The following is a 23,597-nucleotide window of genomic DNA, read 5'->3' as shown; positions in this document are numbered from 1 at the left end:
TTCTATACATGTTTGGCCCTTTTCCTCTCAATTTTCAGAAAGTGGTGAAAACTGATGAAATATTTTGTAAAGGACTTTGTTTTCCTCTTTGATGCTATGTGCTGTCTTTGAAAAGTAGTAACAACAAAGTTTCCCCAAAGATTACCATTTGGAGAATCTACTGTTTCTTAAATCTATACAATAAGGAAAATAGAGTTGAAGTCTCTTTGTGTAGGTTGGCATATATTTGGCAGATAAATAACTTCATTACATTTTTCCCCCTAAATGCCTAGGTTTATCTTTATTATGGGCAGTCACAAAAACTTGATGTATTTTTTTAAAAAGGTGATTTAATACTGACTTTTAAAATTGTATAATGAGTGTTTACAAGAGGTCAGCGGTCACTAGATTTTTGGGATGGTGCTCATTTAACAGCATCGTTTTCTCAGGTCCTCAGACTGAGTTTGATTTTCTTGGCCTAGATTTTGAGAGGTTTCAAGAGGTGATGAGCGCTGAGATTTGAGGCGGGTGGATTCCCTGAAGCATTCAGCCTAACAGCCCCAGGGAGTGGCATTGCCTCTTGGTTCATTAGTTCATGGAGCCTCCCTTTGGGCTAGTTTAGCAGGATTATCCCTATTTTTGCAGATTAAGAAAATGGGGTGTGAGGCCTTGAATTGGTTCTCATCGAAAGTGTTGGCGGTCAGTCCTGGAGCTCAGAATTGTAGACCAGTAGTCTGTTACTCCATTTGTAGACTTTGGCATTATTATTTCAAAGATGTATTTTCAAAGCAACAATTTTGCTTTCACTGAGCTCATTTTTATAACAAACAGATTCATATTTTTTGAGTCATGTAGGTTTTAACTTGAATTTGACCCAGCTGTGGTTATTGTCCTAGTAAATGTCATGTGGAATTGGTGAACTTGAGTTAAATCACGTATAGACTTACTAGGTTCACATGAAGCATTATGGGCTTTGAAAAGTGTTTATTATGGCCATCTGTGACATAAACACAATCTAAAGAAGATAGGAGAGACACAGGGGTATTTTGGAAAGCACCTGTGATTTGCATCTGAAGACCAGCCCTAGAGTCCTGACTCACCTCATTCTAACAGAGTAAACATGATTATGCCACTTTGCCATCTTTGGCTTTAGAACTAGTTTCAAGAAAAATGTGAGCCAAATATTTATTCAGTTCTCTCTCTACCTACCTACCTACCCACCTGCTCACCTGTCTAATTTCCACTCAGGGAATGACTCTTCTCTCTGATTAATTAGGCTTACCTACTTCTCGGGTATCCAGATAAACTGGGTTTTCCGAGACAAGTGTTGAACCCAGTGAAGAATCTAGGCAAGAGATCAGCTGTAAGCATGTCCTCCCTTTATTTCGTGGTGGTTCCCAACTGACCAAACCAATCAGGAGGATTATTAGTGTGCTGGGTCCAAAATGAAAGTTTGCATTTTGAATTAATACTTTTTCACTTGATTTGGTCCCATAGTCCTAGATTCCACAACTAACATTGGCCAGCCATTGATCAGTCACCAGTGAAAGCCATTCCTGGTACCCAGGGTCTTAGTGGGAGTACCTCACGTCTCATCCCTGGGTGTCCATCCCTCCCTAACTAGGTGTGTTGTTGATACTTAACATTATACTCATATTTCAAATATTATTTATTTTTAAATAAAGGCAATATTATTTATTTTTAAATAAAAGGTAATATTATTTATTTTTTTTAAAAAAGGCAAAGGAAATTGTATGGGCCAATAAGAAAATTTATAAATTTTAGAGACATATTTTAATTGATTATTATGTTTTCCATTATCAAAAGCCATAATTCTCTACATTAGCACCACATGACCAATCCCTCATGCCTGAAAAGGGTTCTGGAAAAATTTCCCTTGTGTGCAGTTGATTTGGCTTATTTTTGTGTGTGCAATTGAAGTTATTATTTGAAATGCCAATTAAATGCACTGTAAATTAAAAATAGTACTTTTTCCGAAAAGTTTCAATTGTGTACAATGGTCTTACTTTTTTTTCCGATTCAGATATATTGGGTTATTTTTTTCAGATTCTATTATTAGTATATCCGAAAACAGCCTTGTTAATTTAATTATAATGACTCAAAGAAATATATATTTAAGGTTAATCTTCAGTTCACCTGGTTAATCATGAACATTTGGGGAAAATTTTTGCCATGGTGAATGAGGAAAATAATTACTATTCAAAACAAGTGGTTTGATTTAATTCCAGTAACAACTTATATACTCAGAATTATATGATTATTTTTTAAGGCGTGTTATTTATGAATTTCTGTGTGTTATGTTTATAGATATGTATGCTCTAAATAAAAATAGCACATTTTAGCCAATTCAACAAGAATTTTGAAGTTATTTGTTTATATGACATGTTCACCTTCACCTTTAATTCAAGAATCCAACAAGGAAGGTCTTAAATAATCAAGGTCAAGAGGCAAGACATTAGAACGAAATTACTAGAGTATGAAGTATGTGCTCAGTACCTTACTAGGGAATATTGATGGTAACACCAAAGGGACATAGTAGGGACAAGCAATTGAAAATCAGATAAATGAAATATGTCATGTGTCAGATGATGGTAAGTGCTCTGGGAAAAACCAGCAGGAAGGACACTGGCAGCAGATGATTAATGGATCCAGCAGAGGTAGCTGGAGACAAAACCAAGGTGGCGGTTAGCTTTAAAAAGGGCTAAGGTTCCACCGGAGACTGGCAGAGCAGAGAAAAAGGGTGAAGAGGAAGATGAGGTGGGTTGTGGAGGGAAGGGAGCTCCAGGGGCTTCATGCCCGTTGGCCCGAATTTCCTTAAGTTCAGAAGGAAATGATCTGCGGAGAGTGAGTGTGTCTGCAGTGGAATTTTAGAGTTCAGCATGAGGGGTAGGGATGCAGGAAAAAACCCTATGTAGTTGACTCGGGAGGAGAGGGCTGCTGGAAGCCCAAACCTGGCCTCAGGCGGAGGGGGCCCTGGGGGGCCTTGTGCTTCTTGCGGTGTGTGGCCTGGAAGCAAAGGCTAGAGAAAGTGGGCTGATGGAGAGGGGAGAAGTGGAATCCGTGGGGGAAATGGGGTGGGGTCACGGGGCTTGGGGGGTGGGGCTGTATGGGGTCGTGTGCGGGGGTGGGGTGGGGAGAGAGGGCTAGATTCAGCCCCAGAGAGGAGTATGCCTGGCTGGAGGGGGAGCCCTTCAGAGTTCCAGATTTTATAAGATTACTTTGTTTCTGTGTTGCAGAAAGCAGTGTTTAAAATGTTGCCTTAAAATTCTCAGGATAGGCCCAATTGTGGGCACAGATCACAAGGAGTAAGCCAGGGTTTAAGGGAAATTTTTGAGAGCTTTGTTAAGGGCATACGGTAGTGCTAGAAAGTGAGCCTGGAGTGTTTATGTAATTGGGGAAAAAAGCGCCAGTTTTTAACAAAGGCACAACAGGTCTCAGCCCGTTTCTGAAAACCTGTAGTTTTAACTCCTAGAAAAAAGACAAGAAAACCTAACAGACATTCAGTTATGTGCATTTCTTTGCTTTTTTAAAGGTGAAGCCGGTAATGCACAGCAGAATCAACGTGTCTGCTCGCTTTAGAAAACCCCTTCAGGAGCCCTGCACCATCTTGTAAGTTGAAGACTTTTACCTTGAGGTTGGAAGGTTGCTTTCCTTGTGGTTTGGAATTTGTTTTGTAGCTTTAAAAGTATAACTGTTTCAAATGGCGTGGCTGGCTGGTTTTGCTTTTTTTTTTTTTTTTTCCAGCTTGATTGCAAATGGAGACCTCGTAAGTCCGGTTTCTCGCCTCCTCATCCCCAGAAAAACCTTGAATCAGTGGGATCATGTGCTACAAATGGTCACAGAAAAAGTAACTCTGAGGAGTGGGGCTGTCCACAGGTACGCCCGAGTCATCTTCTCTGGGTGAATGGGTTTCAGAAGTGTGCAGGAGAATCCCAGGACGCTCCAGAGTCACTGGTCCCCAGTCTGGCTCCAGAGCCTGTGCTCTTAACTACTAAAGCTATTCTCGAGAAAAATCCCATAAATTTATCTTTCATTATATATGAACTATCTGTATTGCCTTTGCATATTTATCTTATTGATTTATAGATACTCTTTACATATGAGGGCATCTGGCCCTTTCTCCTATGAGTTTTAAATATTTTCCCGTTTGTATTTTTGATTCTCTTTATGTTTTTTTTTTTTGTGTGTGTGTGTGTGTACAGTTAAGTTGAATTTTGATACAGTCAAATTTTTAGTCTTTTCTTATGATCATTAAGTTTTTTGACTAGGTTAGCTTTTCCTCATTCCAAGATTATAAAAATATTCTGCAGTGTTTTCATCTTGTACTTTTAATTTCATTTAAACCTTTGATCCTTCTGGATTTATTTTGGTGTCAGGAGTGAAGGCAGATCTTAAAAGTTCTTTTTTTTAGATATACAGTTGTGTCTTTTGACATATACATAAATGTAAACCCACTCGATAAATAATATAAAGCACCCAGAGATATATACACACAGTTGCATGCCCAGATACATCTGTTCATACATATACTGATCTGAACAAATTCACACATGGAAATAAAATATATGCAAGTATAAATACAGAAATGAAAATATATGTTCCCCCACTGCAATATTTGAATACTTGGAGGAACTTAATTCTCAGTGTAATGCCAGATATGAGTGAGATTTGGTTGCTGGTCACTTGGGACATGCCCATTTTCCTTTAACAGAACATTAAAAAGTCTTATGGCTGGACCCTCCCTGTGCCTCAGTATACTTACATATCAGAAACATCCCATTAAAACCAGTTCAACTCCCCGTTTATGTTTCTTGCCCTTTGCAAAAAAAGGAAGAAAGCAGGTCAAAGTCCTATAAAAGAAGCCTAAAATCGTGGGTTAGAATTTATTCCATATGCTTAACTACCTGCAGAGGAAACCAGTCAAATCTTGGCTATTTCCAGATCCACAGTGATTTGTCTTTTAATTTCAAGCCATAAAAGTTGACTACTGACTCCGGATCTTCCTGTTTTGAAGGAAAATGAATATCTGGGTCCAGGCCAGTGGTTCCCAGCTTGGGACGATTTTGCCCCTAGGGGACATTTGGCAGCATCGGGTCATTTTTGGTAGTCACACTGGGGATGAGGCAGCTACTACTACCATCTAGTGGGTAGAGGCCAAAGGTGCTATTAGGAGCACCTACAGTTAGTTCACAGGCAGACCGCCCCCCCAACGAAGAATTATCAGATCCAAAATGCCAATAGAACCATTGTTCAGAAACCCTGGTCTAGGTTAAGGAGGGAAAACCAGAAAATCTGGGCTAAGTGTTGAGAATTAGAGTTGTAAGGATTGAATTACAGTGTTATAAAGAGGGAGCATCTTTATATTAAATCAACCCAAACACACTTCAGGGTGTTTGTGGCGGTTTTCTATGTATTTCTTGGCTCCTTTTGATATGGCCATTTACATCATCAGTGAAGAAGCAGACAGATCAATGCCTTTGTCTTTTTTTTTTTTCTTTGCAAATGTCACTAACCTTTATTAGGTAAGATAAGAAGTCTGAGAATTTTTTTTTCTAAATGCTTTTTTTTCTAAATTTGTTCCAGTCATGAACTCTGGTTTATAACCTTCAAAAATAGGCATAGCCTTTTCCATGGTGTTTTCTAATAATCAGCTATTTCTTGTTCTTTAGAAAAAAAATTCTGGGGACACTTTAAGTTGTCTAGTATAAAGTTATCGCTGTTCTTTTAATAAGTAACATATTCATTGTTGTCTGCGGCAGCAGTTTTACAGTAAAGGGAGGTCCTTGTGAAATCCCTTGATTCTGGGAAGATGAAGGGAGGCAAAAAAGAAAAAAAAAAAAAAGAAGAGGCATGAATGCTATGCGGTTCTGCATCATTAATCCTCTCCATGGGTTCCTTTGCCTCTTGTTTTCAGACTCTGTTCTGTGTGTGTTTGGATGTACTGTTTTGGCTGAGGGCTCTTGCACAGAATGCAGTAAGTCTGTCAACCTGACAAATACATTAAGAAAATAAATTGTAAACGTGCTCACAAAATAGAAATAGAAGGACCGATCTTCAGCAGGAGCTGAGTCCATTTAAAGCACCACATTTGGGCGCCTGGGTGGCTCAGTTGTTGAGCCGTCTGCCTTTGGCTCAGGTCATGAACCCGGAGTCCTGGGATCGAGCCCCGTATTGGGCTCCCTGCTCTGAGGGGAGCCTGCTTCTCTCTCTGCCCCTCCCCACCCACCCTCTGTCTCTCATGAATAAATAAAGAAAATCTTAAAAAAATAAAATAAAGCACCACATTCTTTTTTTTTAAATTTTTTATGTTAATCACCATATACTACATCATTAGTTTTTGATGTAGTGTTCCATGATTCATTGTTTGTGCATAACACCCAGTGCTCCATGCAGAACGTGCCCTCTTTAATACCCATCACCAGGCTAACCCATCCCCCCACCCCCCTCCCCTCTAGAACCCTCAGTTTGTTTTTCAGAGTCCATCGTCTCTCATGGTTCGTCTCCCCCTCTGACTTACTCCCTTTCATTCTTCCCCTCCTGCTATCTTCTTCTTTTACTTTTTTCTTAACATATGTTGCGTTATTTGTTTCAGAAGTACAGATCTGTGATTCAACAGTCTTGCACAATTCACAGCGCTCACCATAGCACATACCCTCCCCAATGTCTATCACCCAGCCACCCCCTCCCTCCCACCCCCCACCACTCCAGCAACCCTCAGTTTGTTTCCTGAGATTAAGAATTCCTCATATCAGTGAGGTCATATGATACATGTCTTTCTCTGACTGACTTATTTCACTCAGCATAACACCCTCCAGTTCCATCCACGTCGTTGCAAATGGCAAGATCTCATTCCTTTTGATGGCTGCATAATATTCTATTGTGTATGTATACCACATCTTCTTTATCCATTCATCTGTCGAGGGACATCTTGGCTCTTTCCACAGTTTGGCTATTGTGGACATTGCTGCTATAAACATTGGGGTGCACGTACCCCTTCGGATCCCTACATTTGAATCTTTGGGGTAAATACCCAGTAGTGCAATTGCTGGATCGTAGGGTAGCTCTATTTTCAACTGTTTGAGGAACCTCCATACTGTTTTCCAGAAGGGTTGCACCAGCTTGCATTCCCACCAACAGTGTAGGAGGGTTCCCCTTTCTCCACATCCCCACCAACATCTGTCGTTCCCTGACTTGTTAATTCTAGCCATTCTGACTGGTGTGAGGTGGTATCTCATTGAGGTTTTGATTTGGATTTCCCTGATGCCCAGTGATGTTGAGCACTTTTTCATGTGTCTGTTGGCCATTTGGATGTCTTCTTTGGAAAAATGTTCATGTCTGCTGCCCATTTCTTAATTGGATTATTTGTTCTTTGGGTGTTGAGTTTGATAAGTTCTTTATAGATTTTGGATACTAGCCCTTTATCTGATATGTCATTTGCAAATATTTTCTCCCATTCTGTCGGTTGTCTTTTGGTTTTGTGGACTGTTTCTTTTGCTGGGCAAAAGCTTTTTATCTTGATGAAATCCCAATAGTTCATTTTTGCCCTTGCTTCCCTTGCCTTTGGCGATGTTTCTAGGAAGAAGTTGCTGTGGCTGAGGTCGAAGAGGTTGCTGCCTGTGTTCTCCTTTAGGATTTTGATGGACTCCTGTCTCACGTTTAGGTCTTTCAACCATTTGGAGTCTATTTTTGTGTGCGGTGTAAGGAAATGGTCCAGTTTCATTCTTCTGCATGTGGCTGTCCAATTTTCCCAACACCATTTGTTGAAGAGACTGTCTTTTTTCCATTGGACATTCTTTCCTGCTTTGTCAAAGATGAGTTGACCATAGAGTTGAGGGTCCATTTCTGGGCTCTCGATTCTGTTCCATTGATCGATGTGTCTGTTTTTGTGCCAGTACCATACTGTCTTGATGATGACAGCTTTGTAATAGAGCTGGAAGTCCGGAATTGTGATGCCGCCAGTAAAACACCACATTCTGTACGAGTCAGGGCTTTCCGTCTGAAATCTTACTGTGGCAGCAGGAGACGATCCTTCTGTTGGGTTGGTAGGTTGATTGGGATGAAGTACTTGTACACAGAGAGAGGGTAACTGTCTCTACATTGTAACACTGGCATTTAGTAGAATCTAATGACTTTGAGGCATTTCGAATTCAATAATTAGCACAGTAACAAATGAGCCAACTTAAGAGAGGAATGCTTCTATTGAACTTTGTAATTTTAAGTAGCTCTTCCATGCTTGTTTAAATTTTAATTGTGGGCATTCATGTTTTGGCAGACTTTACACGTTAGAAGGAAAACTTGTTGAGAGCGGGGCCGAGTTGGAGAATGGGCAGTTTTATGTGGCTGTCGGCAGAGATAAGTTTAAGAAATTGCCTTACGGTGAATTACTTTTTGACAAGTCCACCATGAGAAGGTCCTATGGGTAAGTGTTCATCCTCATTCACATCTCCTATTTTAGTTACCACTTGAAATAACATTGTCTTATGCTGACCACTGGTATATCTTATATAATCTTGCTCATCAGTTAGAATGGAAAGCACGTTTGATATATATTGATTTGATTTATTTATTTATTTTTGCCATGATTGGAGATTGGAGATTTTTTTTTTTGCACAAAAATATAATTTGGAGGGACTCTATGAAAGGTTATATAGCATTTCTTTTAACCATTCACTTACAAATTCACAGTAAATATAAAGATTTATTTTGGTGAAGAAGATACAGGGCCAAGGGCTTCTATACAGCATACATCATTCGAAGTTTTAATAATGTCTCCGCTGGTTAGCTAGACCAAATAGTTTTCAGTTGGTGCGTATACGAACATCTACAAGTGTTAAAAAAACATAATATTTTATACTCCTTTTAATAATAATAACGAGATAAATATACAATATATAAACAATATAAATCTCCTTGTGCAAGTAAGTAGAGCAGCAAGAAAGACTATAATTATTATATGCAAAATTTTGAAGATTGCACTTTTAATTACACACAGTGCACTGTGACCCTTTTTCTTTAGGAAATGTCATGCATTTGTGAAAAGTGCCTTATTTCCGCTGAGCAGAGGGCTGGCCCCCGGCAGATGCAGGCACCCCCTGGCTTGCTCATGGTGGGTTTTTTTTTTTTTTTTTACCACCTGTGCTGCTTTCCCACACGTTCTGCGGCCACTTAGCTCTCAGAACCTGACTTTTCATGGCTGTCCTCTGCTGGGGTGTGGGTTACTTGCACAGAGATAGCAGAAGGTCACCAATTTGTTCTCCATTAATTTGCAGTTTATGAAGCCTGATGGAGAGGCTGGCCGAGGGTTTCCAAATAAGTAAGGGATGAAATGGACTTTTGGGGTGGTGTTTGGAGTGGGCAGGAGCACACGGTTTTCCAGCACTTTAGAATTACTTTCCAGCAGACTTATTGACGACTGTCCTTAGCCATCCATAACGTCAAATCCTTCACGATCTCTGCTGAGCAACACTGGATTCACCTGCTGTGGGCTACAGTGTGTTCTCAAGGGCAATGAGAAGACTGTAGCTCTTGGTGGCCTCTCTCTGACAAATTAGTTAGCCACACCTTCATCTGTGTGTGGTCTTATTTTCAGAGGGGTCAGTGGGTTCCAAGATAGGTCTCTTCCTACCATCTGTGGAACAACATTCCTACAGCCAAAGAGAACTTTTATTATTTTATTGAGAATGACCGGTCTAGAAGCTCACTGAATGTAAACGCCGGTGTTTTGCCTTTCTGAGCTTCTGACATAGACACTGCAGATGTTATGAAAACAATGGACATTTATTGTTTTTGACTCAGTCTGGCAAAACCATCACTGAGATCAGGAAGTGACATTTTAAAATGCATCCAGAAAGCTTGGGGATTTGAATAAAAATGCTGCAAAAAAAATTTAAGGTGGTACTAAAAGTTTATAGGGAGCATCAATGAAAATTGTTTAATGTTAAACATTAAAGATCTTTGGGACTGGATTTTAATGATTTTCTGGTGGTCTTTGTGAAATCGGGAAAGTATGTGGTACTTTTTGTGAAACACCTGTGTCCCTTAAGCAGATGACTTGCAGGTTGGGATGACAAGTTAGGATGACAATTATCTTGCATTATGTATTATTTGTCAATAACATTCAGATTTCTAAATTGCGATTTGTTTCCACAGTCAGAAAGCTTCTTCACTACCTCCTATTGTAGGATCCAGAAAGTCTAAAGGGAGTGTAAGTATCAGATGCTTTACTCATTAAATATTCTCTATTTCTATATGATACAGAGAGACTGTCCTTTGGGTTTCAATTAAATTTGAAGAGATAAAACTTAGCTGCCTTGTGGTATGTGAGCAATTATGTGAAACAACGCTAGAACATTAACGTTATGGTTAAGGTCTTCGAAGTGAACTAATGCTTTTAAAATAGAGGTTCCAAAGTAGGTGTCTTTTTCCTTGCATATACACAGTTGAAATCTGGGCAATGACGCATAAAAGTAGAGGAAAGTTTGGATTAGGTCACATTCGTGGTCTGCTCAGTCTGGTTTTGTATCTCTGACAAAGACTAAAAAAAGGATGTTTTTGTAAAAAAAAAAAAAAAGGCAATCATCAAGTTATCTTCCTTTCAAAGACTGAGAATCACTCTACGTCATTCCCTATCAGAATTTTTTCCATCTGTGATTGGTCCATGCATTTGTTCACTCAGCGAATGTCCATTCCGTACCTCTCCTGGGGGAACTGTGGCAGGCGTTTAGTAGGTGACTTCATAACCTGTTTGTATTTTTGGTCCATACCCCTTCTCAGGGAGTGGTGTGATGCCAGGCTTGGAGGGCCACTTTGACAGGTTTTTCTAGCTGAGGCTTCTCTCTCTCTGCCCTTTTGACTGAGCTGCCTGCCCAGCAGTGATCAGAATTGGTTTGGCATTTCCCCCTAGTCTGCACGCTGCCCCCTGATTTAACTAAGCAGACTTCTTCCATTGGTATTTCGTGACATAAGCAACTGCTGGGTGATGATATGTCTCCTGATGATGCTTTAGTCCACACCCCCTGCCCCAACCTTTTTGTATATCATGCAAAATTCTTTGGGGAAAAAAAAAAGAGAAATCATTTTGTGTGATGTAGTGCTGACCTCAGCATAACAAACAACAGACATTTATCACCCATTCATTAGCTGAGGCTCTTGCCCTGTTTATGACCAAGCTTTGGCCCTCAGGAAACGTACAATCCAGTTGAAGTGGAGAACAGAGCCTGAAAAGGTAACTGACGAGCTAACGCTGAACAGCGAGTTTGCGGTGAGATTGGTGAACGCGAGACAGAGGAAGTCAAAGGTGTGTTCGCCAAAGTACACGAAGGAAGTTGAATGTGAGCCATGCCTTTGAGGGTTGTTTGCGACGGGTGAAGGTTGATGAGGGGAAGGGGTTTCAGATGGAAAGGATGGTGTGAGAAAGGAGCGAAGATGTGCTCTCCGAGGGGCAATCATGGCATCTGCACTTAAACATGGAAGGGGAATTCTGCACAGACAGTAGGAGCACATCCAAAGGCTCCCATTGAGTCCACAGGCCCTGTCTGGAGGGAGCTCATGCTCATGACCCTGGGGGACGGGGAGTCCCTCGGGTTGACTGGAGCAGGGGATCCTTCGTGTGTGCAGGCTGGTTCGCCTGGAGTGGTAGGTGGTAGCAGTTTCAGATGGCCTTGAATGTCAGACCCAAGAGTCTAGTCCTTATCCTGGAGTAGAGGGCAGCTCACGAAGGCTTCCGAGAAGTGGGAATGTGAACCCAAGTCTGTTCTAGGAAGGTCAGATCTTTAACGTATTGAGAGGCCACAGATGAGAGACGTCTGTTGCGTGGCCATTGCAAGCAGGAGCCTTGGCATCAGGTGTAAAGAGCTAGGCTTAGGAAGGTGCCTATTGCTCTTGAAGAGATGGAAGACTTCCTTGGTGAAGGGGGGGTTAATGGAGAGGTTGGAGCCAGAGATAACTGCAGGTTCTTGAGCGTGGATCACCCAGGAAATAGTGCGACCCTGGCCAGGAAGAGGGCAGTCGGAGGAAATAATGACCTGCCTGATTTCAAACATACTGAGTTGGAGGTGTCATCGTGGAATCTAGTTGAAAGTGTTCAGCAAGCAGCTGTAACTGGTGGAGACCGAGGCCTGACGAGGACCCGGGGCGCAGATGGCAAGTTCATCCGCGTAGCAGTCATAGCTGGAGAGTAGACCCATCACTCTGCTGTTCCTTCCTGGCACCCAGCCTGGCGCGGGGCAGCCCTCCTCCTGCTGTCGAGTGCGATCCTGGAGAGAGTGCACACAGACTGCCGAGGACCCAGCCCCAAGGCAGGCAGGCAGCACTGGTCTGCAGAGGAGGAGAGAGAATGTTCCAGTGGCTCAAAGATAGATACCGCTACCAAAGCTGAATAGAACCCGCGAATGTGGGGTTTGGACATTTTGTCCTCTTGCTCTTCTTCAGGACTTTGGGGGCAGAATCTCCTTGTCTACCCCAGGCATGAGTGGGCTCATCGATTCCCATGATGCTGCTGCAAGAGTGGTGGTCGAACAGAGAGACCCAGTGGACTTCGTAAGTGCCCCTAGGTCAGCCAGGAAAGTTGGTGTCAGAACCAAGACCATAACTCAACTCTGCATTCACAGTTACCAGACTTTGGAATTACGGGCTTATTATTCTGAAGTTTGGGATGGTCTACATTTTTTTTTATTAAAAATGCACAATTTGTTTCCTGCTTTAAAATTCATGTGCAAGAGGCACATCCATATCGCTTGCTTGTTTGGAAGTTATTTAGAATCTGTGCAGTGAATGCTGCTTCCTCTAATGGTAAATGGACTTTCCTGTGTATCTGGCATGGAGCAGAGCCCCAGGGAAATGGAGATGAGCAAAAAAGACATGGTGCTCTGAGCTCAAGGTACACTTGGGGGAGAACAAGGTTAAACTAACAATTCCAGAAATCAATATATAATTACAAGGTGCGGTAGGAATGAAAGAAAGGTACAGAGCAATATGAGACAATGGAAGGAGAACCTATTTAGGTAGGTGGGTCAGGACAGGTCTTCCCTGGGGAAGTGACCTTGGAGGAAAGACTCAACATCATGACATGTTTCCATCTCCTAGAAAGCAAAGACTCAAAATTACATGTCCATGCTCCGACTTAGAAGAATGAAATGACGGTAGAGTTTGCCTCTTTCCACAACACTCCAAAAACATTCTGTCTATTCATCCATGTGTCCATCTGCTCGTTCAGTTAGCCATTCGACACATACTTATTGAGCTGTTACTAATGTGCCAGGAGCCACTCTAAAGGACCAGCTCACAGTGGCCAACAGATCAGGTTTCAGACCTCACGGAACTTTCCTTTTAGTGCTTGTGAGTGTGTGTGGAGCAGCAGGGGTGGGGGTGAAGTGGGAGAATGGGGGTAGATAGACTATCAACCTCTAAACAAATGTACACATAATTTCACATGGTGCTAAGCACTAGGAGGAAAATAAAATGTAGCAAGGCACGAATTGATAGAAAATTCTCAGAGACCTTAATGACCTAAAGAAGCCAGTCCTGCAAGGCGGGGCAGGACCGGAAAGAGCATCTATGGCAGAGGCAAGGGTCACAAAGGCCCTTGGTGAGGAGCCTGGCATCTTGGCATGTGAGGAGGGCAGGAAGAAGGCCAGAGTGGTCTGAGATGAGATTGGAGAGGCACGTAGGGCCAGGTCTGTAGACACTGTGCTAGGAGTTTGGATTTTATTCCTTGATGGGGGACACCATCTGAGGGTTAGAAGACGAGAAGAAGAGAGGGATATTGTTGGTCTTACATTTCTGAGGGATCACTCCGGCTGTGGTGTCTACAGAGAAGCGGGTCAGGGGGAGAACCTAAGCAGGAGGTGGTGGGGCGCTGGACCCAGGCACGTGACGCAGGTGACCTGGGCGCCTATGACGAGTCCTCCTCGAGTATCTTGTAACTGTTGTCTCTGAGTGGTGGGTTCAACCAATAGGCATTTACTGAGTGCATGTTACGTCCTGGGCACTGTCGTAGAGCTTATGGGAAGAGGGAGGCAGTGAATCTAGAGAAAGCCCTGAGCATATGGAGCGTGCATTCTAGGGGAGGAGAAAGACAAATACACAACACACTTGGTGTTAATCGGGGATAAGCTTGAAGAAAAACACATCAAGGTATGGGAAGAGGAAGTGAGAGGGGGCTGTATCATCTGGGTGGTCAGGGCAGCCCTCTTTCAGGATGTTATATTCGAGCAGAGGGGCAGAACCCGCCTGGCACACGGCAGGGGCTCCATAACCCTGTGCAGTGGGTGTGTGAATGCCTGGCAGTGAGGCGCATGGAGGGACCATCTCCGTCGGCAATTCCAAAGTCACAGCCTTGGTTTTTTAACTGAAGGATTATTTTACTCCTGTCCTCTAATTAATTGGGTCCCTGGAGAATGTACATGTTTTTAAAGATTGTTAACTGCTTGGCACCGAGTGGGGGTTTGCGTGAGGGGGCTGGGCGAGACCTAGCTCGGGACCGAAGGGACCACCCCCGAGTCAGCAGGAAAGGCACCCCTAAACTGGTGATACAAATCAAAGGGACTGCAGAGCTGGGTTTTTAGGAATTCATTTCTCGCAGGGCTTTTTAGGAATCGCGCTGGTGCATAAGGAAGGGGAGTGTGGGTGGGGGCCTGATAGAACTTAGTGGGAAAAAAGGAGAAGCTGCAGGAGTCTGCACAGGGGCCCCTGCTGGTGAGTCAGCAGCACCCACCCTTGTAGTAGGGAGTGCGGGTGATGAGGGGGCTTCTGGGCTCAGGCAGACCCTTCCAGAGCAGCTAAGGAACGAGACCACAAAGCCATTCCCTACACAGACTCCTAGCGCTGGGGGATCACAGACACGAGCAAACTGAGAGTAATTTAACCTGCGGTTCTGGCCTTGAAAACAAAAGGAAGATAGAAGGGAATCATGTTAAATTCTATTAAGTGGGAAGAACCACCCCCTGATCGGGAGACTTCCCCGGGGCACACCACGCAGGGTCAAGGCGGCCCCTAGTGGAAGACGTGTAAACTCGGAGATAGTTGAAAGGTAAAGCCTGGGTTCTTGTTCTTATTACCACGTGGCCGATATAGCCTGTGATCAGTTTACAGACTCAAATCTCGTCATTGCTAACGTTCTGGTGAACAACAACAACAACAAAACCAACACGATTATCCGTGTAACACAAGGTCACTGTGAAGCAAGATAAATTCCAGATGCTCCCAAAGCTCCATTTTGCCTTTTGGGAAACCGAGTCTGGTATGGATAAAGGGGCTTTTTGCACACTTGCCATCACCAGATACATCAGTGAGAGAAATACCAGCCTGAGTTTGGGTCCAGCCTCCTGGTCAGGAGCCTTCCTCCTGGGCGCATCTCCGAAACACGCCGAGGCGGCGGCAAGGCCCTCCCAACATTATCTTAAACTCGATGTTTTCCGGCCTTGGGGCCTTTGGCACGTGTCTATGGGGGCTGGGGCTGCATTTCCTGTCGTAAAGAAAGACACCTGAGTTGAGTGGCTCCTGTTGGAAAGAGCCTAGGGAGCTATTAAAAAACCCCGAGTTTTAATAAAGTCGGGGAGCTCGAAGGGCTCCTTTCAGAGCTGTCAGACGCACTGCTGTGTGGCGGGCGGGAGGCAGGGCAGTGGTCCAGGTCCCGGGCATCCGGTTCCCGCGTGGGACATGCTGCAAAATCAGGCCCCCGCTTCGTTGTCTTCCCTTCGGTGTGTAGCCACAGTTTGTCACTTCCTGGTGGCCTTCTCGGGGAATCATGCCATATAATAAATATTTGCAGTGCCGTGGCATCAGGAAGCTTCCGTGTAGCAGAAAAATCAGACCTGGGGAACCTTGAGAAAGTTAATCCCCTATACCTGCAAAATGGTGATGATAATACCATATTTGTGTTAAATGGGTATTTAGCACGTAAGAAGTACTCGTTAATACTGTTTTATGAACGGGCAGAACTGTTCGAGAATGGCAAAACTCCCTTACTTCCTATGCCCCCCAGATAGCCACAACTCTCCATTTATGCATCCAGGTTATAAGTCACATGTGGAAGTCTTAAAAAAGGAAGGAAAAATCCCCCTCTCCATTCCTTTGTCTCCCCCCGACCTCTCTAATTTATTTGTAGATCACCTATAATTTATATAATTAACTATGTGAATAAATATGAATATATATATTGTATATTTAGTATATATATTTAATATAATATACATTTAATACATATAAATTTAAATTTAATATATTTATATAGTTACATTTAATACATTTTATATATTTATATTTAATGTATTTTAAATTTATATTTGATATAAATATATATTATATATTAAATATAAATTTATATACTATAAATATAACATATTTATATTTATATTATATAGTTTATATTTTTGTGCATTATGTATTTATATTGTTAGCACTTTAGATGAATCAACATTTTTTTCTTTGTTAAAAAAAGACAGGCATTTAAAGCGTTTCCAGGCTTCTAGTTACAAAACAAATTCTTCCCTTTGTTTTAGTTTAATGTAGTCCTCACAAAGCGCCCAGCGATCAGTCATGATTCAATAATTGCATGCGTGGGGGTCCGTTACCAAAGCTATGCTATGTAGCGTTATTGGAATCCACCAGGCTTTCTCGATGCTCCAAAATAAACCCTTTGGAGCGTCCTTATCGGAAATGGAGCAAATCAGAACTTCCTGTAGAGTCAACAAGAGAGTTGACTTTTAAAGTTGCATGAACCCCGGGCACAATTCTGCTTCTCCCTGGTCACACGCCGTTTGCCGAAAATGCCTTTTCCCAGAGAGCTGCGAGGGACCATCCTGCCCAGATCCAGAGGTTCTCACTCACTAAGCTTCGTATGAGTTCTTGGAAGTTCCACAGCATCTCTGAACCTTCCAGTAGGCTTGCTGGAAGGGTGACTCTGCTCATCCAAGGCTTTTGAAGTTACAAAATTGTGGGACGAACAGATGCTATGGAAAACAGGCTGAAACATGAGACCTGGCGGATGGGTGTGGAATCCCCACTATAATTGCGTGATCTGTTTCTTCTGCCAGGCAGTCCACGGGCCTTGTGAGAAAGAATCACTGGAGAAAAGGAAGGAAAATAAGCAACAACTCTGGTTGCAGTTAATGCAATAATTAAATGGAAGCGTATGTTTAAATTGCAGTTGGAATGGGAAATTAAATTATGCAAAGGAGTGTTAGAAATTTGGACAAGTTTTCATACTGTTAATAAATCTATGCATAATTCATTTTCTTGTAGGCTATGACAAAATAGCATAAATAACTTCATTTGTAAGGCTGTGAATTTTCTATTCTTAATTGGGTGATGGCTAAAACCATTTCAGTGCTTCTGGATGACTGAATATATAAATGTTTAAAATGAGCAGTTATAATAGGTTTCTAGGCAGATTTGTTTATTTAATATTACTACATTTATTTTCAGATCCTAGCATAGTACAGATGTTGCATAAAGATTTCGCCCAATATGGTGTGAGTTGGATCTGATTTTTAAGGAAAGACATACCAACTCTGCTCTTGGAGAAAGCACTCTGCTACTCTTCAAGCAACTACTGCCTGACAGCCACTGTACTAGTAATTTTATAAATGTTACCATTTCCTCCTCACGATAGACCTAAAGGCAGGTACGTTAGCCGCACTCAACTGAGAAGGCAACGGCCAAAGAAGGCAGGAGTTAGTTGGAGGTCCCACTGGCGGTTAGTGGCAGCGCAGTGGCTCTGAGCCACGTATTTTGGTCTCTAAAACTTGCATTCTTTCTACTTCCTGCAGCCTCACACTTTATACACTCAAGACACTCAAGTGGGTTTAGCACCTGAGCATCCAAGAACCAGGTTGTCTTGTTAGGAGGGAGGTTCTTGCTGTAGCAATGGCCAAGCAGCAAGACCGAGTCTGAGCGCACCTGTTCTTTGGGAGCTCACAGTGGTCACCATTGTGGTGGCTGTTACGTGGCTCCCCGGGAGCTGTCCTGGGGCCAGGGAAACGCATCCTTGCCTTCATGCTGAAGAGCCTCCTTTGTAGAGGCAAGGTCTTCGTTTCCAGAGGCACGTGGAGACCACAGGCAGCCACTGAATGTATGATCATGGGTGGTTGCCTTGCAGGAGCGTGATCTTGAGCTGCTCGGGTCCACGTGGCTCTGGATTTGCAATTCCAAATTTGAATTCCAATTCCCAAACAGGGAGCATGGCAGTCACTAACAGATGAGTACGTATTTGAGGATTTCTACAAGCACAGCGTATGTCTCCTTGTATGATGATACCCGCGTATTCACAGTGACCACTAGTTAAGAAGGTATTTCTAGATTAAGTGGTCAAACTGAGGGCTGTCACTTTTCCTCGTCCAGTACATTTTTCTGGAGGGAGAGGATGGTTAAGGCAATGACCTTGCTGGCTCCGTGACCTTGGGCAGGACTCATTTCTTCCTCTCTGCAATGGGCGAAAACAGTGCCTGCCTCAGGGTTGTGAGGATTGAAATGATTTTATAGAATGTCTGGTACATATTAAGTGTTCAGTACTTTTTAGCTATATTTTAATTCTCATGCTTCTGCTAGACCCTTCTCCTGGGACCAGGAAAAGTTAATGTACATATTAAAACAGAGAGCGGGAATCAGCAGAATACGTCCACTCCCGCCCCTGCCCCGTTTACCACCAGTTAATGACTGACATTGACTAGGAGTTACTTTGGGATTTCATTAGCCCATGGTAAGGGTCTAATCTTCTGCCACTCAGGGAAATGATCGTCAATCCAAGTCAACGGTTGGATCCAGCGACCACGCTTCCCCTCAGCCCCCAAAGAGGAAAGGGAAAAAAGAGGAGGTGAATTTGGAAAAACCCAAGAAAGGGAAACAAAACGTAAAGTCAAAGAACTCACCACAAATAAGTCCAAACAGTGGTAAGTTTGCCCTTGTTATTATTATATTGTTTTTATGGATTATCATCTTAAGGCTTTGATATGATTTTAATTCTTAAATAGATCTGTTTGTTTCTCTGGACCCATGGAAGATGCTCCTTATCGTTCTATAGGAGAGTTTTCAAAGGAGATTTTTGTGTAGGAAAGATTCTTCTGTTTCTCCTGCCAAAATTTCTGTTTGTAATTAGAGGTTGTGTACAAGAACACGTGCTTTGAGGTAAAATATTTCTTGGGGTGGTCTCGTATAAAAAAGGGTGAATCTTGTCATCCTTTCCCTCTATTGAAAGGGCTTGATTAACATGTTTACCAACTACTGTTGACATTGGTCTCTCCTACTTGTGTGGCTACAACCCTTGTTCACATTGATCACAAGTTACTTTTAGTCACAGATCCCTTTCTCCAAAAAGATGTTTTCCTAATTTTACCGATATCCAAGAGAATATGACACACTCAGAAAACATTACCAGTAGGACGTGTCCTCAAATTAGTTCTGTATCTTGCATCACCAGCTAAGAGATGCCATAAACTTAAGTTTTTAAACATTTTCATCAGTATGAGATTTGTGCAGTCAGGATTGTGAACTTTCGTGGGAAGACTTTTCATGGGAACTTTTGGGAAGACAGGCTCTTTTTGGTTTCATTCCAAGCGTGGTGTCAGTGGGACGAGCCTGCAGGGGTGGAGGGGTGGAGGGCTGGCCATGCCACAGCCCCGTGCAGGGACTGCTTCTCCTTCACCCTGGGATTCCCTCACACACCTGCCGGGGGACATGCTGGGCGGGAGGGGGGAGATGAACGGGCTGTCATTGCGGATTCATGGCCAGCTCTCTATTTTCCACTGGGGAGCTTCAGCTTCTTTCAAAGTTGATGTGAAGAGTCACATGAGAATGACAGCTACTGTGGGCCTCACAACGAAGGGGACACATGAACTCGTGGGGGTTCAGAGGATGTGGCAGGTGATGAAGGATTCGTGGGAAAGCTGCGTGAGACTAAGTGAGAGAAACAGCCTGTATGACGAGCCAGTTACAAAGAAGAGAGAGAACGGAGGGGGCTTTGCATCATTTTGGTGATGGAGACCAGCTGGAGAAGGGCAGAGGGGGCTTTGTATCATTTCAGTGATGGAGACCAGCTGGGGATGGGGGGCTCCTGGATTCTCCTTGCAGCTCTGCTCTAGATCTTGGGCAAGCCACTTAACTTTGGGGGGCCCCATCAGCTCTCTGCAAAATGTGGGCTCATATTAAGATTTAGCTTGAAGGTTGGTTATCGTCAAGTCTGTATAATCCCTCACAGATGACGACGAAACAGGGGAAGCCAGGGTCAAATGTGGCCAACGAATGTTGACTGAATGCATATTTTACGGCAGGCACCAAAGGAAAGAAGCTAGCCTGGGAGAATATGCCATACCTTGAGGATTTAAAATCATAGAGGCTTTATTTTAATCAGTATACCAGATTGTGAAGCCCCCAAGGCCCTGGGCTGGGTCTTCCTAGTTGTTATGTTTTTATCTGCAATAACTAGCTCGGGTCTGAAAGATACAAGACCCTTAATAAATATTGGCAAACAAGCACCGGAACATAAAACACAGCATAGACAGGTCACTGTAATGCTTTGAAACTCTTCACGAATGTTTCTCATTAAAGCCTTTTGTAAAATGTGGCTTATTTTCCATGAGGCTCATCTTAGCATGTGAAAAATCCCAGTTCCTCCTCCTAGTTTGTGTATTTTAAAGTCTTTAGTTTCAGCGGTTGCTTCTCAGGAGAAAGGGGACCTTCACCTTGTCATTCTCATTTGCAGAAATTGCGTAGGATGAGGTTACACCCACAGTTTCCTCTTGCACTGGAAAGGAACCTTTACGGAACATCTAAATGATCAGTACTTTTGCTTTCATAGAAATTCTCAGTTTTCAGCAATGGTACCTGTGGGGACGAAAATAACAAGAAACGTGTTGAGCGTTGAGGCAAGTTATTATTATTATTATTTTTTAAAGTGCTCAGAAAAGGTGGAAGGCCATCGCTGTCCGACCCCTTGTCTTTGGAGAGCCTGGCAATTGTTTTAGATTATTGCCCACGTTAAGTGTCTATTCTCCAGTGTCGTTTTATAATGAGCGGAATGTAGGCTTCTAACTGCTGGACCTCTGGTGTCTTTTATTTTTTGTTTTTAAAGATTTATTTATTTGTCAGAGAGAGCAAGAGCACAAGCAGGGGTGAGGAGCAGAGGGAGAGGGAGAAGCAGACTCCTCACTGAGCACGGAGCCTGATTGCAGGGCTTGATCCCAGCACCCTGAGATCAACACCTGAGCCAAAGGCAGACGCTTCACCAACTGAGCCACCTAGGCGCCCCCTGCTGGTGTCTTTCAAGAGACAGTTTGGGGGAGTGGAACCCCACCGCCCCCCGACCTCAGTAAGAAACTTAGGTGATCCAGAAGTGTACATAAGAGTTGAGATGAAGCATTTTGTATCTTTTCCTCTCGATAGAAAGAACATATAACCTGGAAAATGAATCTTGGCTTCCAAAAACAATTTTTTTCCCCACGGAAAATGAAAAAAAAGATTTTGTTCACTAGATTAAATCATCACGACAAATTTAAGGATATTAGCTTAAGTCCATAGTTTTGAAAATTGAGCTATTTCCCCCTATCAGCTCTCCCTCCAGATGTCTTTGGCTATAGACATTTTCCAGATTATAACATCAAATCTCTCTTTTTCTCGCTCCTTAATTCAGCTTCACATTAATTTATTCTCGCAGTTGTTTTTTACCTTAATGTCCTCTATTCTAGTAATTAGAACCAAGTGTGTGCTTTTGGATAGTCATATCTCAAGAGCGCTCTTATTGTCTAGAAAAGTAAAAGCAATAGGACTGTAAGCAAAATGAAAGGAAAGGTGTGTGGTGAGTCAAGATAATGAGTAAAAAATGCAAGAATTTAATACTGTATTGTATATTTGAAAGTTGCTAAGAGAGTAGGTATTAAAAGTTCTCATCACAAGGAAAAGTTTGTTGTTGTTTTTTTTTTGTAACCGTGTATGGTAACAGATGTTAACTAGACTTACTGTGGTGATCGTTTTGTAATATATACAAATATCGAATAAAAAATGCAAGAATTTGATGTTAGAGATGAAACACAGTTTTTTCTACTTACCAGTATTTTACATTTGGGATTAAGTGGTTGATTTAATTTTCTTTCAAAGTGTTAAATTTTATAGTTAGGATGAATATCTAGATCATCTCATAACGTATGATAAATTGTGCAAAGTTTTGGTCCAGCGTTTGTTACCTATTTATGAGAATAGGTAGTTAATGTTAATGAGAAGAAAGAGACTGTGTAGGCTATCTTGATTTTTATTATAACGTAGGCTGTAGTCATACTTGTTGTCTTTCTTCTACTGTCGATATTTCCTGATATTTGGGTGTCTAGTGCTATAAGAATGAGCAGTGCTGATATCTCTCTGTAGATGGCAACCTGGCTCTAATTTTATTTTTTTCTTTTGCTTTCCTTTTCCTTTTTTTTTTTTCTTTCCGACTCTGTTTCTTTCCGTAATAGTAAAGCTTAATAATTCAAGCAGAGCTGTGACATATTTCTTCAGGGAAACAAATCCCATTTTCTTTTGGTAGCCAAGATGCAAAGTAAGATTGGTTGGTGATTGATGAAGTTGGGTGTGAAATGCATTTTTAGAGCTGCATTTAAATACCAGCTTAACTGGCCAGCCTGTTTTCCATACACTTTCCATTTGATTTGTGGTGCCTTGCAATACGTTTTAGAGGCTGTTAACTAGCTACCCTTTCCACCACGAGCAAAGTGGTAATGATGATTGTCTTGAAATAGTATTTTGGGATTGATTGTATTCATTGATATTTTAAATATTTTCTATGTGAAAAAAATTAGTGTCTTTAGAACCCTCGGAACCCAGGAAGTGCAGTGAATTTAGGGCTCCTTAGAAATATTGAAAAGGCTGCAGAAAAAATAGGCAGGGCTGCGTTGCTGCAGCTTATGTGGTATTGATCATTACAAACACTTTTTTTAAAGCAGAGTTTTTTTTGTTTTTTTTTAACTTTTTTTTTGCCTATATTTTTATGTTTTTATTATGCTCATAAAGCAGAGTTTTAAACGCAAGCAAAAACAAGACTTGTTTTCTTTTGAAGGATGTTTGATTCTCTTTCTGTTTGCGGGTGTGAACGTGTGCGTGAGCACGCACGTGCGCACACATACGCACACGCACACAGACCAGTATCCTACTTGATGCAGTTCCCGGCTTATTCCCAGCATCAGTTCTGTGATAGTCCCTAAGGAACTTGCCACGTTTAGATTCCTGATGAATGATGGGGAGCAGGTGCAGCATCCGGAAGGGATGTCTGAATATTATGACCTTGCGGGGTGAGTGCCCTTGAGCGGTCATGCTCTTGAATTTTCTAATAGCTACACCCTGCACACGCTTTGCTGAGTTGCCCCCGGGCATGGAGCATTACTGCAATCTGTCCTCGCAGTCAGATCGCGGGACGTTGAAACTTGAGCGGCTTCAGTTCAGCCCATGAACCAGCTCAGGCACTTCCATGTGTGGTTCCCCAGTCACGGGAGGCTCTGAAAATAGAACAAAAAGCACGTTTCCAAATGGGATCCCCCAGGCCTCACCCTCTGAGGGGGATCAGGTACGGGAAGAAAGTCTATCAGAAGGCACCAGAATGAGTTCACAAAACAGGGCAC

The 23,597-nt window shown here is 42.5% G+C and overlaps 1 protein-coding gene across 1 annotated transcript in view; it reads left to right on the top strand.

Annotated features, from left to right (window-relative positions):
• DCDC2 (doublecortin domain containing 2) overlaps nt 1-23,597 on the top strand; it is a 147,260-nt gene that overhangs the window by 38,834 nt on the left and 84,829 nt on the right. The window contains exons 3-7 of the mRNA XM_028107558.2: nt 3,533-3,609; nt 3,745-3,876; nt 8,273-8,419; nt 10,150-10,204; nt 18,725-18,887. Of these exons, the coding sequence (XP_027963359.1) occupies nt 3,533-3,609; nt 3,745-3,876; nt 8,273-8,419; nt 10,150-10,204; nt 18,725-18,887 (574 nt within the window). The remainder of the gene's footprint in view (nt 1-3,532; nt 3,610-3,744; nt 3,877-8,272; nt 8,420-10,149; nt 10,205-18,724; nt 18,888-23,597) is intronic.

Source organism: Eumetopias jubatus, unplaced genomic scaffold (genome assembly GCF_037043125.1).
Source record: "Eumetopias jubatus isolate StellerSeaLion01/CBP00866 unplaced genomic scaffold, mEumJub1_p1.0 scaffold_6, whole genome shotgun sequence".
Lineage (NCBI taxonomy): Eukaryota > Metazoa > Chordata > Mammalia > Carnivora > Otariidae > Eumetopias > Eumetopias jubatus.
Note: the sequence above shows the minus strand (reverse complement) of the source record. Positions and strands in the feature narration are given on the sequence as shown.